At 46.5% G+C, this 15,980-nt stretch overlaps 1 protein-coding gene and 1 long non-coding RNA gene across 2 annotated transcripts in view; one reads left to right on the forward strand and one right to left on the reverse strand.

The window, feature by feature from the left end:
* The window catches only part of Sorbs1 (sorbin and SH3 domain containing 1), a 240,448-nt gene that overhangs the window by 85,829 nt on the left and 138,639 nt on the right, over positions 1-15,980 (reverse strand). Inside the window, 6 exon segments of the mRNA XM_037206757.1 lie at positions 615-756; positions 3,971-4,129; positions 4,304-4,336; positions 4,960-5,685; positions 10,482-10,594; positions 10,703-10,729. Coding sequence (XP_037062652.1) covers positions 615-756; positions 3,971-4,129; positions 4,304-4,336; positions 4,960-5,685; positions 10,482-10,594; positions 10,703-10,729 — 1,200 coding nt within the window.
* LOC114706898 lies at positions 4,096-15,969 on the forward strand. Its single transcript, XR_003736586.2, has 3 exons — positions 4,096-4,986; positions 9,631-9,705; positions 15,753-15,969. It is a non-coding gene; the product is annotated as an uncharacterized LOC114706898 (long non-coding RNA).

The following is a 15,980-nucleotide window of genomic DNA, read 5'->3' on the forward strand; positions in this document are numbered from 1 at the left end:
AATCCCTAAGCAGAGTTATCTGGGCCATGTAAATGGAATCAGTGCAAACAGACATATGCGTCTCCATCACAGAGGATGCCACTGAATAGCCATTTACCACAGAATCTGCTGTGAGAAGAGGACTAGCCAATAACCAGGAGAAGATCCAGAAGCCTCTGATACAGAGCCACAAAAATATGCTTTACATCATAGACAATAACCTATTCAGTGTTTCCTTTTTGGAAATTTGGTATTCAAAACTGCACTTTCTAGAAACTTACTACTTTGAACACGTCAGTCATTTATGGCAGCACTTAAAAGAACATGTTATAGCCACATGTTTGAGGCACAACACCATTACAAATCATACGACGGAAGAGCCAAGAGACACAAACTCTCATTTTTGTACAGTAACTGTCTGCAGATAAACACAAAAGACCAAGGTCTAGCCATGACCCTGAACTAGCCCAGCTTTATAGATACCTGATATCATTCCAGATCAGGGGCCTCTGTCTCCCTGCTAGGACCGATCGATCGATCGATCTTGTGGGTCCTACAAGGAAGCGGGGGCAGATGGCCTGGGGCAGGGCTGGGGAGCGCTGCTGACTGCAGCTCCCTGCAAGAGGCCGCCTTACCTCGATTGTGCTGCAGGAGCACAATGGTGGGGTTGACGATTGTGGTGGAGGGGTAGGCAGATGACGGTTTGCTTGCTGGAAGGAAGGCTTGGGAATCGGTTTCAATATGGGAAGAAGAAACTTCATTTAGTAAAGGACTGCCCTGAAAAACAAAACAGTAGAAAGAAGTGTGAACACAAGATATCTAGAATTAAGACTCTGTAAGAAGAAGGAATGGAAATCTCTACAAAGATGTTAATTAAAAACAATAATGTAGCCAATGAGTCGATTCCAGTTAGAAGTTTAATCTGGAAATTTATTCTCCTTGTTGGTATTAGTAAGGGGGAAGGGAAGGAAGGGATGCAAATGTTGCTGAAAGTCTCAGTATCATCCATTATTTTCACCTAGTAATAGTTGTGTATCAATCTGGTTACTAAAAAGCAAATTCAAACCAAAATAGAATAACATGCAAAACTCATGCAATTCCAAATGCGATCCAAGAACGAGAGCTGGTTAAGTGGGAAAAGTCAGGACGCTTAGGCACCCTACAGAGAGATGTCAGACAAATTACTGAGAAAAGAACGAAGAGGAACCCTTTTGTAGTGGTTCTCAGGAAAGGTACTCTGAACTGCAGAATCACTGAGCAAATTCAGCAGCTTTGGCTTCTGAGATCTGAGCAGGATCCTGCTCTGCTGGGACGTTTCTTCACTCCAGTGTCAGAACAACAAACGTCCTTTGAACCAAGCCATGGAAGAATCTTGACTTTAAAAACCTGAGACCGCCACCAGAAATATCAACAAATTACTAATACTTTTACAATCTGATGATAGGGATAATGCCAGCCTTTTGTTTCCTTCACCACACTTACAGGTCCTGCAAAGTTTTTATTTTTTATCCTTAAAGCAAAGATGGCAATCCTCATGCCTCAGTTCTGAGGACTGAACTTAGGGCTGAACCTCTGCTAGGCAAACACTCTATATCCTCAGCCCCAGAACGGCATTCTTTTTCTTTTGTTAAAGATAGGGTCTCATTATATAGCCCAGGCTAACTTGAAATTCCCTATGTAGACCAGGCTGGCCTCAAACTCGCAGATCCACTTGCCTCTGGGCATGCACCACTATGCTTGGCAAGATGGCATTCTTAAAGACCTTTAAGAACAAGATTTGGGTAGCTATCTTTGAAAAACTTATGCCCAGAGACAGCTACTGCATATACACCTGCAAGACAAGGACCACATGTCTCCCTCTTCTGACACCATTCAAAACAACGCCCTGCAGATAGCAGGTGTTCAGAAAAATACTATGTAAGTGATAGGAGCTATCTACCAGCAAGGGAGTGTGTGAGCTAAGCTTTGTGGCAATAGAATGCACACTCATCAGGAGAAGTGTGGGTTTCAGCACCCTGGACAGCTCTTGACGCACAGTAGGGGCTTTGCCACCAATGCCTTGATTGGGCTTTCTTTTAGATATTCCCTGGATAGCCACTTCTATGAGCTAAATTTTGAGAATAAGATCTTTTTCCAAGGCTTGGGTTTGTTTGTTTGTTTGTTTGTTTGTTTGTTTGTTTGTTTGTTTGTTTTAATCAACTTATGACCTGGATGCCACAGACAGGGCATCCAGAGGGTGAATCAAGCAGTCTGCTTTTAGTCTTACTCTGTTACCACCAATATACAAATCCAGAGCTAAACAAATGCTCAAGAGCAGGGTATACACCAGGATGGCTTACAAAGACATCTGAGTGCACTTTGCTAAGACTTGCTCTACTTGCCACACAGAGAAGCACACTGGCAAGACAACAGTACATTCTAAAGCAGAGAATGCCTTCAAATACACCTAGCCGTTCAGCTAAGGAGGAGCAGAATACAGCAGTCTACAGCAAAGATGAGCCCCAAAGCTCAAGTAGATGAGTTAAACTCATGGTTACATCTGACCTGATCCTGGTCTAACTACCTTGGGCTGCATCTGGTGATTTGAGAAGAGGTCCAGCCCATGACATAACAGTTCCCAGCTTCCATGTGCCTAACACCTCATTACAATTTCCCTACTGAGCCAAATAAGAACCTTCCTTCCTGTTCCTTAACTTGATTCAGCTTAACAAGCCATTTAAGCTAGTTTCGTGAGCATACTTCTTCCAACAAAGGATGCTTGTAAATGTTTAGTTTGGTCAGCAAATACTTGGCTGACTGTACATCGACAGTGGTGTTTATGGCCCCAACATCAAAACCCCTTGGATACTTGCAACCAAGTAAGAGGCCCTGGCCCCAGCCCTTTCCCAGACACACTCAATCAAATTCATGATATATAAACTAGACTTTTCTAGCCTTGAGAGCGGATGTACTCTACCCCTCCTCCAGATCATTTAAGAGCAGGAGCCCTGGCTTGTTTTAAGTGTACCTGTGAAACCTAGTTGCTTAGAAAATGTCAGGGATGAAGCCATCACTAACTAACCAGTTACTTTAACCTTTTCATTCACGAGGGAAAGTCCTCAGCAAAGCAGCTAACAGTAACCAGATACTTCACTTATGCTGAGCGAAACTATGAGTTCCTATCATGGGAACTGTTACCATTCAACCCCAATGAAGCCTCTAGCCTGTGAATGTCCTCATATTACAACTTATGAGGACACTCATTCCGATTCTCTCTTCCTGACCTCCTAGGGAAGGATACATACTGTGCCAGAAGCAGCTGGGTTTTCTGTGAAGAGACTCACACTGAACAGTCAAGACCTTTTAACTTCCCACAATTACTGATATACAAGTTTGCCACCAAAACCACAGTGACTTCCTTCCTACTCAGAGGCCCTAGCAATTATCTGTCTTGTGAGGAGGTCTTGACACACAGGTTTTCAGATCCTCTCCCTGCCCAGCCCACCCCCACCCCCCCCCCCGCCCTATGTCTGCACTTCTGTTAAAAAGAGAGACCACTTAGGAAATCAGCCAAAGAGTGAAACTTTTCCTCTCCTCACAACCTCTCTGCTCCCTCATTCCCTAGCATCACACCTGCCTGTGGCTTCCCACAGGACCCTGCAGCTTTCCTCAGCCTTCAGGGCTATATCTGGTGGGCCTATGAAGACCAGGACCAGGCAAGGAATGGGCCACAGGTGCTTCTCAAAGGGAAGACAAAGTTCCAGCAGGAAGACGTGCATTTGCAATAAAGCAGAGAAGAGAAGGTTCTTGGGAGTCAAGAGCAGCCACAGGGGACCCACAGGATGCACATGGGAGGCATGCACTCCGGAGACAGCAAACACAGGTCCAGCCCTCACACAAGCACAGTGGCTAAGGCCTCCTCAGAACTTAGTACTCCAGTGAGAAAGGGAGGGTTTTACTGCCAAGAGCAGACATTCAGGAAGCCGTGGGGGAGGGGGTCCAGCAAGCTTACGGTACTCGAGACAGCTCCCGGGAGGTCAGGCTCCAAGCCTCTGTGGAGGTCCTCCGGTATGGGAGGGACCAGCGGAGGTGGTGGTGAGGGTGGTGGCCTCTGGCTAGCAGGGGGGAGGGAGCCACAAGCACTGGCTGGCTGGCTGTGGTGGGGCCGCCTCTGCAGATGAGGGGGAATGAAATCATCTAGTGTCGGGAAGGTCAGAGGTGAGGCAGCAGGGGTGGTCGCCGGGGTAGTGTGGACGCAGCCAAGTGGCCCCAGAGATGCTGGAGTTCTGGCAGTGCCTTCTTGCCCTCTGTCAGTATTAACCAGGTAGAGAGGGACAACTATTACCTCAGACGGGGCTGGGCTGGAGGAGGTGGCATCCTGTGGGAAATAAGGGGTCGTTACGCAAAGGGGACTGCAGAGACGCAGGAATTCCACATTTAAACAGTTGCTCATGGACATGCAGTGATGCACTTTGAGAAATATTTAATCAGTGCCCTTTCTTCAGAGTACATGAGACAGTCAGTGCTAGCCAGTGCTAGCCAGCTGGCCTCCTGACACTCTATGACACAGAGGGAGCCCCATCCAAGTTCACTTTCCACCATCTATTTTTGAATCCTTTTAACACTTTATGAGAGAGAAAGAGAGCAAAGAAGCAGAATATGCAGGCAGGCAAGCAGGCAGCGTCCAACTCCACTGAAACCGCCACAGCGCCTGCAAGCTTGGGAGTAAATACAGCTTCTTTAGCACCTTGTCATAGGATATAAACATACTATCTCACCACATTATTAGTTCCACGCTCTGGCATACTGAGACATTTACAGACAAGAGACAGGGAGACAGAAGAGGCTAGGCTGGGAGGTTTAGAGAGAAGAATTCAGGATTCAAGCGCTGTACACTAACGAGGAGAGGGGCGGGAGGGAAGCCCAGAGAACAAGTGAGCCACTTGAGCTGGATTTGAAAGAGAAAGCGTAGAAGACACACAAACATTCCTGGTTTCTTGCCTTGGCTGGACAACACGGCTGCAAAAGGTATGTTTCTTTGTTCTTCTTGTTTTCGGGATCAGAGGTAACCTGGGGGCCTAGCCCGGGAGGCCTCACTGCATCTGGGAACAAGGCCCATGTCCCCAGTGTGGGATTCTCACCAAGGTTACCAGCATCTTTGCAGTGGTCAAAGAACAGCTTGGGAGGGTCAGGAGGAGGAGCAGGGGGTGGTTTTCCTGTGCTGGCTGTGGCTGTGCCAGGGACAAGGCTGGGAGCTGGTGCCTGGGTGCCTGCAGCCTCCGAGGGAGTGTCTTTGGCTGAGTCACGTGCAACAGGAGGGTAGTTTTCCAATGTTGCCCGGCAAATGTTATTGGATAAACACGGGACATATAAGCTGCTGATCTTTTTATTCCCTGTGGCCTCATGACGTGGGTTAGAGCTCACATTCTTATTGTACACTAATCTGGAGGCTGCATAGTGTTGCTGGGGTCGGGAGGAAGCATCGAGGACCGTGGACCCCAAAAGCAATGACTCAGGACACGCTGCGCCTCTGGGAGCCAGTCTAGCTGCGAGGGGAACAGAGATGGGTGGAGGCAGTGAGGGGTTCTGCTGGACGGGGGTGCTGGGCAGGATGTAAGGCTTTGGTGAGCTCATGTAGAGGGAGTCCTTGTAGGCACGGTGGACATCAGGGAGCTGCCATGCAAAGCGGTCCTTCTGAGGGAAAGGAAGGCGTGGGGGAGACAGAGCCTTTAGTAGTGGTTTCAAGACATGACATCAGAACAGAGAAAAAGAGGAGGGGAGATGGAGAGAAGGGTCATTAGAAACAGCGGCACGGCATGATGAAAGACAAAACAACTCTTGATACTTTGAAGCCAATCCTGCTGGTGCCCACAGCTGTCGGTCGTCTGGGCAGCTCCAGGGCTGACTCACACTTACCTGCAGGGCTGGCCTGACTCACAAGCCAGGGGGGCCGAGCCAACTCCAACACCACCGTTTGTCTGGCTGCATCTTTACTGATACCCTGACTCAAGGGCCCCTCTGCCAGGGGATGAAGCCCCGGAGTTGAGTGCTCCTTCCTCCCCAACCCCCTTCTCAAGACTCTTAAGTGAAGCCTTTAGTTTTAAAATTCATTAGCCTTGTCTGAGTTATTTTAATGCTTTCCCTGTAGAAAAAGGAGAAATGGAAAGCCCTCCTGGACGTGTGCTCACAGGAGGCAGAGGTCTTCCGTGAGCTTCTGGTTCAGCTCTCTCAATTCTTTTTTTTCCCCCCTAAGATTTATTTATTTATTAAGTATGCAGTGTTCTGCCTGCCGGCCTGCACACCAGAAAAGGGCACCAGATCTCATTATAGATGGTTGTGGTGGCTGGGAATTGAACTCAGGACCTCTGGAAGAGCAGCCCATGCTCTTCACCTCTGAGCCATCTCTCGGCCCTCAGCTCTCTCAATTCGACAATCACACAAAGTTCACTAATGGGAGGAGGACATTTAAGAATGAGTCCATATGTGCTCTTTTCTCAGAAAAAATAATTTGATAAAATTAATCACTGAAAACATAGCTGAGGAGGCAGCTCGGTTTGCCTAGCACATATAAGGCTCTGAGTTAAATCCCCAGAACCGTAATAAAAGGGCACGGGAGACAGTCAAGAGATTAAAAGCATATGGTCTCCCACTTCTGCAGGCACAGGGTCAAAAGCCTGAGCCATTCGACATGTCATTAGCCTATGGGGTTGGGCTGAGTCTGGTTTATTCAGCCAGTCCACCACCATGCACAGGCAATCATTTCTATACTTGGGTGATCAAATTTTAGCCACAGTGTGAGAACAAAGCTCTGGTAACAGACTCAGAATTACAGTTAAAATTCATACCTCCCCCCTCTCCACTCAATAGCTTTCTTCCATGGGTCTCAGTGGGCAGAGGGACAGGAGGAAGGGTGGTCCTCCAGCCTGATCCTCCTCAGCCAACCTGTGGCTCACCTGGGAACTAGACTCCCAATGTCCCGAGACTTTGCTCACTGGCCCCGATCCTCAGATTTCAGCATGAGAACAAAACCAGAACCTTCCTCTAATTGCACACATGGTGACTATATGGCAGGTGTGTCAAAAACTAGGAAGGGGCTGGAAAGATGGCTCCATGAGTAAGCTACTTGCTGTGCAAGCACGACAACCAGAGTTCGAATCCCCAGGACCAAAGTAAAGAGCTTGGCATGCCTGCACATTGCTGTAACCCTAACCATGTGGTGGCAGAGACAGGCAGATCCCAGAGCTCACTGGCCAGCTGGCCTGGTTAAAATGGCAAGCTTGTGATTCAGTGAAAAGCCCTGTCTCAAGGGAGAAAGACAGACAACCTAACATCCTTCTTTTCTCTTTGTGTGTATACACACAGATGAGCACATCTGCATATGCACATGCATGTGACACACACACACACACTGACTATATATTGAGGCCAATTCTCATTTTATTTTATATTTTGTAGAAGATGTGTGGAAAGGGGGGGGGAAATTAGAAAGGGGACTAGGTGAGAAAATGAAAACAATCTTGACTTTGGATTGGACTATCATCCAGACATAATATACAGCCTACATCTTAAACACAAGTTTGATAGAACAGACAGTCTGGGTGGAGAGGCAACTATTTGGGTATTCTCAGTTAAGCAGATCTGTGCCTTGTCCCAGTGCACTCACACGGTGCCAATGGAGCGTGGCCATTTATACCAGCCCCAAATCCACAACCAAGAGGCCCTCTGGTGTAGAACAAAAGCAAAAACTGTCACATTAGCTATTCGGTTTGATGAACTCAGACTGAGTGCTGGAACACTTGGCAGTCTAGCTTACAATCTCCAGAACGACGACTGAACTAGCTCCCGCCATCGGGACTGTCAAGTGAGGATAGGGCTGACGAGAAGCAAGCAGGAAACCATTCCGATCTGGGCTCACATTTGCTCTGACTTGGCAGCACTGTCGTATCGTGCATGGTATTTCTTTTGTCCAAAGATAGAAATCTGTTTCTATGAGTTTTAAACTTAATTCAGCCATGGCCATGTATGGTACTGCATGACATCAGGCACAAGCCCTCCTAGGGTTGTGACCTTAGCGAGAGGACACTTCCCCAGGGTGTCCACAATGCACACAGAGTCAAAGGACTTCCTGTCCCTGCGCTTCTTTGAACTCTAAAGAAGGAGGGAGTTAGTCTGAGCAAGCACACAAAGGAGCAGCTTTTTGCTTCATTCTAAGTCCTGCAGCCTAACCTGCCCACTGACCACTAATGAAATTCTACTTATCTTAGAAGGTAGGTCTATGGGACAGGGAGGCTATTTGGTTTATACAGTTTCCAGAAACGGCCAAGCCTCATCTCTACTGGAACTACCATGCTGCTGATGACATCACAAAAAGAGAGCTGTGGTTCCCTGGCTCTGGGAACAGAGGCAGCAAGCCCAGGTGGGCAAGACATAGGATTTCCACCTAGCCCATCCACCTCCTGTATCCCAACTCAGTCCTTAAGGGGAGATGTTCTGCCAACAGATCCATAAATTCTATGGGGCTGGAACAAAGCCAAGAAGTTGCCCAGCCTGCCTTGCCTTTATTGAAGCCCATGTGTAATTATAGCAAGCACTACATAGCTAAGAAGTTGTGTTTACTTTCAGAAAATAAATCTGCAAAGTAATACAGGACATAAAGTTCTTGACATTCAAACGGCAAATCTTACATTAACTGTGCAGAATAAAATTCCTGCGTCAGCTGGCCGGGCGGTGGTGGCGCACGCCTTTAATCCCAGCACTCGGGAAGCAGAGCCAGGTGGATCTCTGTGAGTTCGAGGCCAGCCTGGGCTACCAAGTGAGTCCCAGGAAAGGCGCAAAGCTACACAGAGAAACCCTGTCTCGAAGAAAAAAAAAAAAAATTCCTGCGTCAGCTATGTACCATTCTTCCTGAAGACAGCCCAGGAAATGTGAAGTTGAGTAACAAACAGATCAAAACATGTGCTGACAGAGATATCACAGGATGCTCAACCTTATTACACCGTTACCCTTATGAACTCCTGGAGGGCAATGTTCAGCACACGGGTCTGAATACAAGTGCCTAACAAAGCTGTGCTAAATACATGTATTTTTCAAAGGACTCATCTTTATCCCCCATGTGATAGTTATTTAGTTATATGGTGCTGGAAAATGAGTTCTGGGCCTTGTACATACTAGGCAAGTGTTTCACCCCTGAAATATAACCCTACCCTGGACCATGCTTTTTTGTGTGTGTTCACAAAACCAAGAGGCATCGGAGGGTTAGCCTGCGGGCTAAGTCACTGACGGTGAAAGAGAGTGTATGTCAACGTCTTCAACTTGATCCTGATCGTGTTCTCACCCAGGCAGAGCAATAGTATCCATCCTCGAGACAGCTGAGAAGGAGATGCTGCTACCACAAACGGCACATTGCATACTCAGAAAGCTTTCAGAAATGGGAAAATTCTGGCAAGTCATTTAACAGACAACTGACCTCTGGGAAGCCAGGCATATCCATGGCTCCTGGCCCCAACCACGGCCTCGGTGTACAAGGCTGAAAGTGGAGAGCTAAGTCAGGGCAGGAGGCAGAAAGGCTTTACGGTGCAGCACACCAACAAGACAGATGAGGGACAAACTGCAGACCAGGGAGACAGTTCTGCACAGAGGGAAGATGCCATCTGACTTCCCTGTATGTTCTAGGAGCACTAGGAGGAAGCACCAGGGCTTGTACCGCCCAGGGATCTTCTGAGCATAAGGAAAATGGCTCCATTCCATGTAAGTGGCTCCTCCTTATACAACACCCTTCACATACCACTGGAATGTTAGGATCTATTCCTTTCAACAAAATAGCAAAGTATAGAGAGGAGAAGGGAGGAAGGATAGAAAACCACCCAGCAGCAACAACCGAAGCAAAGTCATCCCTGCTCCAAACTGTAACAGCTGTAGAGGGCTTCCATGCAAGTATTAGCCATGCCTAACCCTGCTTAGCTTCCAAGATCACATGAGATTGTGCGGGTTCAGAGTGGTATGGCTGGAGATGAGGGATTTTCTGCTGCAGAGCAGAGCTGGACTGTGAAGCCAGCCTGTGCTGCCATTGTGATTTCTGTCCTCAGGCCTCTGGGCTACTACTGGGTTTATGGTCTGGCCACAAATATCTGATGTTCATCAGTGATGACAGTGTTCAAAGTCTCAGCTTTAGAAGTTAATGGAGTAAACACCGGAGGCCCTCCTCTGATTATGCTCTGAAGAATTCCTTAAAAATAAGCTCAGACGTTCTCCTACCTGTCCAAGGCTAAAATTCTTTCTTTTACATATTAAGCCTAGAAAACAGCAGGCCTATTTCTAACACCTACATAGACCAACCTCATCCCATACTCCTGCTCCCTTTGAACCCAACTCTCCTCCTAAGAAGGTTATTTCAGAGATGACCAGAGACCAGACTCCCACTCCACAGTCCAGCTGGGCTAGCAGGAAGTCACGAGTTTGGGCTCCTCAGCTTGAGAACAAGCACCACTAACAAGTTCCCAGCCCATCTGTGGGCACACACCTACCTGGGGCTTGTCAGCAGAAAGGCTGGGATGCACACTTCTGTAGCCCTTGGCAGCAAGTGGGGAGGGCTGGGCGTTACCATTGGCATCGGCACTGGAAGAAAGTCGCCACTCATCTGAGACAAAAACCAAAAACAAATCCCCATCAGTCACAGGCTTTCCTCTCATTCAAGGATCCCTGGCGCCTCAAGGCACAGCAGATAAGAAGGCAAGAAAAGCCATACCTGCTGAAGGGTCCTCTGGCTCCAGGCCTGTGCGAGGAGCAAGAAGGATGAAAAGAAAAAGGGAAAAACAGAAACGGTTAAGTTTGCGGGAAGCAAGCATGAGACACACTGAGCGATGAAAATCAGCAGCCCTTGCCTGACACAAAACACCCTCAGTCACAACGGCCCCATTACCATAGGAACCCACTTGAAACCATGATGTGTTCACAGGCGCTGACCTTTGAGAACACAAGGCTACATTCACAGGGATGAAGAAACAATTGTTCCTTGACATTCTTACTTTACAGACTGAAAGGCAACAGAACTCTCTGCTGTCCAGTCCTTCTCAGTCTCATTCCCCTTCCCAAAGCCGGCTGTGGGCTCAACATGACTGCACCTTCGCAGGCTGGGTTAATTAATGGGCCCCAGCCGTAGAACATGACCAAAGCCTCAACAGCATGGTTTTGTTTCAGGGGGGTCTGTTTGTTTGTTTGTTGATCCCTGTCTCCACTCATTAAACAAGGCACAAAAGCATGTACAATATGGGCTGGAGAGATGGCTCAGCAGTTAGGAGGGCTTTGCTACATAATCATGAGGAGCAGAGTTCAGATCCCAGTACCCACATAGCATGCCAGGAATCCCACCAATGCCTGCAACTCCAGCTCCAAGGGATCTGAAGCCCTATTCTGGCCTCTGCCAAAAGATGGGGTAGGGGTGTTAGGGAGCATACACAAATAAATAAACCTAATAAAATTTTTTAGAAGAAAATTCCACACCTGATTTGATTTCACATGACAGATCAGAGTCAAAATGCAGGTGTGCTCAAAGTATAATAGGCTACATGTATGAAGTTATATGAAACACAAATGAATCTCATGTTTAGGCTTGGGTTTCTTCTATAATATACTCCATTATTTATAATGCAAACGCTCCAAAATCTAAGAGAAAAAGATCTGAAATACATCTGATCTCAAACACTTCAAATAAGACCCAGTGACTGTGACTGTGTACCACATCAAGGAACAGCCACAGATAATCCATAAATGAATGAGCTGTGCTCCCAAATACTCTTATTTATGAACATTAAATTTCAAATTTTAAAGGCTTTCACGTGGTGTATAATATCACTTTTCTTTGCATTTTTCTATCAGCCATTTAAAAATATAAAAGCCATTCTTGGCCACCAAGCTGGATTTTGCTCATGACCAGTGTGGCCACCCTACTCCTACACTCCTTTAACGTCCTGTCCCTCAGTTTCCTGAGAAGCCTTGTATTCTCACTCCTGTAGAGACAATCAGGGGACTCATTGTCCTTAGAGTCCAAGTCTCCACTTCAGTGCATGTCTCTAAGGCCATCAGTAGACTTTCCAGATGACAAGTTGAGATGTGCAAACATTCATTAAGCACCTTTCAGGTGTCAGACATGGTTACACTTTACACCTATTTAGTATTTAATTTAATTAAATGCTTGCTGTACTTCATGGATGAGAAAACAGAGAGGCCAAATGCTTTGCCCAGATCAGAAAGTCTCACACAGGAAGGGAAAAGCAGTACAGTACCCCCCCCCCCCGGCCACCACCTACAGCTGCCAACTCTACCAGTAGCCAGGGAGATGCTGGAGGCCAGTAGGTGTCAGAGCAAAAGGCAAGGCAGGTGGTCTACCTCCCAGAACAGCATGTTCTACCTGCATCAGTCAGGGCGAAGTATCGGTAAATTCAGATTGATGAGACTTACTCCAGTATTTATGATCCAGTGAGAGAGATGGGGACCTAAGAGTTTGCATTTCTAACAGTTCCCAGCTAGGCTGACGCTGGCAGTTCACAACCTAACTCTAACTAACAACTAGTAGAAGGCACACTCAAAAATATCTTATTTTGAGACACCCCTCAAGGTTCAGGGATCATCTCATAAGAAGAAGCAGAAAGACTGTAAGAGCCAGAGGTAGTGGATGGTCCACAACGAAACTGTTTTCCCAACCAACAGGGCAAATGCACGTATGAACTCATAGCAATTCTAATAGCATTCAGAAGACTTGCAGCAAGCTAAAGCCAGAGAAAATTTGAGTTCCGAGCAGGAGAGGTGTAGCTGAGGAGCTAGTTAGCTTTCTTTGAGGGTGTGACCTTTGCGAGGCTGACCACAGTCCAGAGCAGGCCCCATACCCAAGACGATTTAAGCAGCACAAATGAGTAGATGAGTTTTAAAAAAAGAACCCGAAGTTGAGTGGGTAAGGTGGTGGAAACGGATCAGCAAGGAGTTGAAAGGTGAGTATAATCTAAATACCCTATATGATATTCTCAAAGAATTGATACAAATGCTATTTCTAAAATATTCTTATTTAGGAGAGAGCAACTTATTGCCCCAAAACCCAGAATTTAAAGGTGACTCAGTTATATACTCTTGTATAAGTTGCCTATTACGTCTCTGCCACTTCCCTATAGACAGTTCATAGTTATCTATTTTCTCCAACAGTTACCATGTTAAACTCACAGGGCATGTGCTTCACACACGCTACTATCACTGCACTGTACTGGCTGTGTAACCGGAGCAAGTCTCTAACCACACCAAACTTCACACTTCAATCTGTAAACTATAATCCCTTCCCCCAGACCTTCTCTCAAGGTTGTTGAGGAATCTGACATCAGGCATGTGAAGGTGACCACATTTCATACTCACTGCTAGTTAGGTGCCAAGACCAAAGAACTTCTGGCAGGCCCTAGAACACAGGTGACATTCGGTGACATCCTCTTCACTCTATCACTTCTAATGTCCCTTCTTTTCCAAGTTGCTATTTCTAGACACCCCTCACTGAGCCACTTTTCAAACACACACACACACACACACACACACACACACACCACCAAGCAGCAATAGGCTTCAAGTGAGGGGCTCCTTGATGATGGAGGCAAATGCAGCACATAGACTCATGGACACATTATTTTGCCTACTTTTTGGCTTCCTGTTGGGTTGGTTCTATTCAAGTCACATTGAAAAACAGACATGTCATGAAAATTGCAGAGTGACTGTTCTTCTAAACCGATAGGCATCAGAAGGAAGTCATCCTCATGCAGTAAGATCACTTCCTGTGAGCTCAATCTTCTGCCTTGTTGACTAAGCATCCTCATCTACAAAACAGACATGGACTCTTTTATGAGTCACAGGACAAAATGAAAATATATGGTGGGACACAAGCCGGGCGGTGGCGGCGGCGGCGGCGGCGGCGGCGGCGGCGGCGGCGGCGCACGCCTTTAATCCCAGCACTCAGGAGGCAGAGCCAGGCGGATCTCTGTGAGTTCGAGGCCAGCCTGGGCTACCAAGTGAGTTCCAGGAAAGGCGCAAAGCTACACAGAGAAACCCTGTCTCGAAAAAAAACAAAAAAAAAAAAAAAAAAAAAAAAAAAAGAAAATATATGGTGGGAAAGATGGCTCGGTGGTTAAGAGCACTTGTTGCTGTTGCAGAGGACCAAGGTTCAAGTCCCAACTAGTCAGTTTTCTTTAAGAGTGTGAACCCTGGCTTGTCAACATGGTGGTTCACAACCTTCCCTAACTCCAGTTTCAGGGAATCGGAGGCTTTTTCTGACCTCTGTAAGCACCAGGCATATACATGGTACACATAGATACATGCAGGCAAAACATTCATACACATAAATCTGGAAATATTAAATAAAATGTATGGCATAAAGTACGGGCTTTATAAAACTGGAATCCAAAACACAGGGAGAGAAATCCCCACAGATATAAATTACAGGGTGTGTATGTGTTATTTGTTATGGTTTAGGTTTTTGTGTGTTTTATGTCAATGTGTGGAATATATATGTGTGTGTATGTATGTGTATATATATGTGTGTATGTATGCATGCACATGGGCATGTTTGCCTGTGTGCATGCATGTGGAGGCTAGAGGTCAACAACTGAGTATCCTTCAGTCTCTATCCATCTTGCTTTTTGAAACAAGGTCTCTCACTAAACTTGGCACTCACTGATTCAATGAGACCGCTCACCAGGAAGCCCACAGGACTCTCCCGTGTCTCTGTCTCCCCCCTCCCAGTACTGGGGTTTCAGTTCAGACATGAACAACTAGGTTGGGTTTTTACACAGGTGCTGAGGATCCAAGCTCAGGTTCTCATATTTGCACAGGACATACTGAGCCATCGCCACAGCCCTGTTGGTTTTTGATATAGGGTCTTACTATATAGTCCAGCTGATGTGGTATTTGGTGTATAGCCCAGGCTGGCCTCAGACTCTCAGCAATCCTCCTGCTTCTGTCTCCCTGGTGGTGAGATTACAGGTGTGCACCACCACCTCCAGCTCAAAACAGCAGAAAATTCCCAAAGATACAAATTATGGTATACAATCTCTCCATTTAGTAAAGTCAAAGTCATACTGTCCTTCGAAAGTGACTTGGATTTTTTTTCCTTCTCATTTCAAATCTTCAAAACAGTTCCCCCCACTGTGCCCAAATGGGTAGTTCCCAGGATCTCAATAAGCAACTTGGTTCCTTATTGAAGGAGAGCGTATCTCTGGCATTCTGTCAGCCCTCATCCATTATCTTTTCTTCTGAATCTGGAAGGTTGGTAGCAGCCCAGGGCCAATTACAGCTGAGTGCACAAGGTGAGGTTTTACATTCGTAGTCATCAATTACCGACTGCTGATGGAAGAGACTGTCAAAATGCTTCCTCCAATAATATGGGAGGTTGACAGATTTGCAGCCCAAAGACACTCGGCCTCTCAGCAAAAAACATAATCCACTTCGTCTTTTATCCTACCTACCTGCTCTTTATGTGCTTTTCTGCCCTGTGGCTAAAAGCCTCCAGATACCTGCTTTTACCTTACTCATTTCTAATTTCAGTTTTGGTTTCTTGCTTATTTTTTAAAAAAACACAGTTCTTCTTGAGGTCTTAGGATACTTTTCACTAAGGCAGACTCAACATGGTCTGGGAAGAAGTCGCAAGGTAGATGATAGGTGCTAAAAGCAGGCTTGCATGTGCTCCAACTTTCACTTGTACTTTCCTTTTATTTATGTGACATAGTGGAGAATTTAATACCATGAATAAAAAGGTCTGGCCTTTACCCTAGGCTTCTGGGAGGAACCTGCCAAGTCTCTGGAACGCTACACCGAAAAGGAATGTCTTGTTTACCTGAGGACTTGAACCACACCAAGATGATTTGGAGTCAGGGCTTTGAGCCAGCAAGAGCTTCATTGCCTACAAGAGTGGAGATGAGTCTTCAAGGAAGACAGTGGTGCACACCTATGTCTGGAGTCCCAATAAAACTTTCGAGAGAGAGGCTCACACACCAATGCAG

This window comes from Peromyscus leucopus, chromosome 1 (assembly GCF_004664715.2).
Source record: "Peromyscus leucopus breed LL Stock chromosome 1, UCI_PerLeu_2.1, whole genome shotgun sequence".
NCBI lineage: Eukaryota > Metazoa > Chordata > Mammalia > Rodentia > Cricetidae > Peromyscus > Peromyscus leucopus.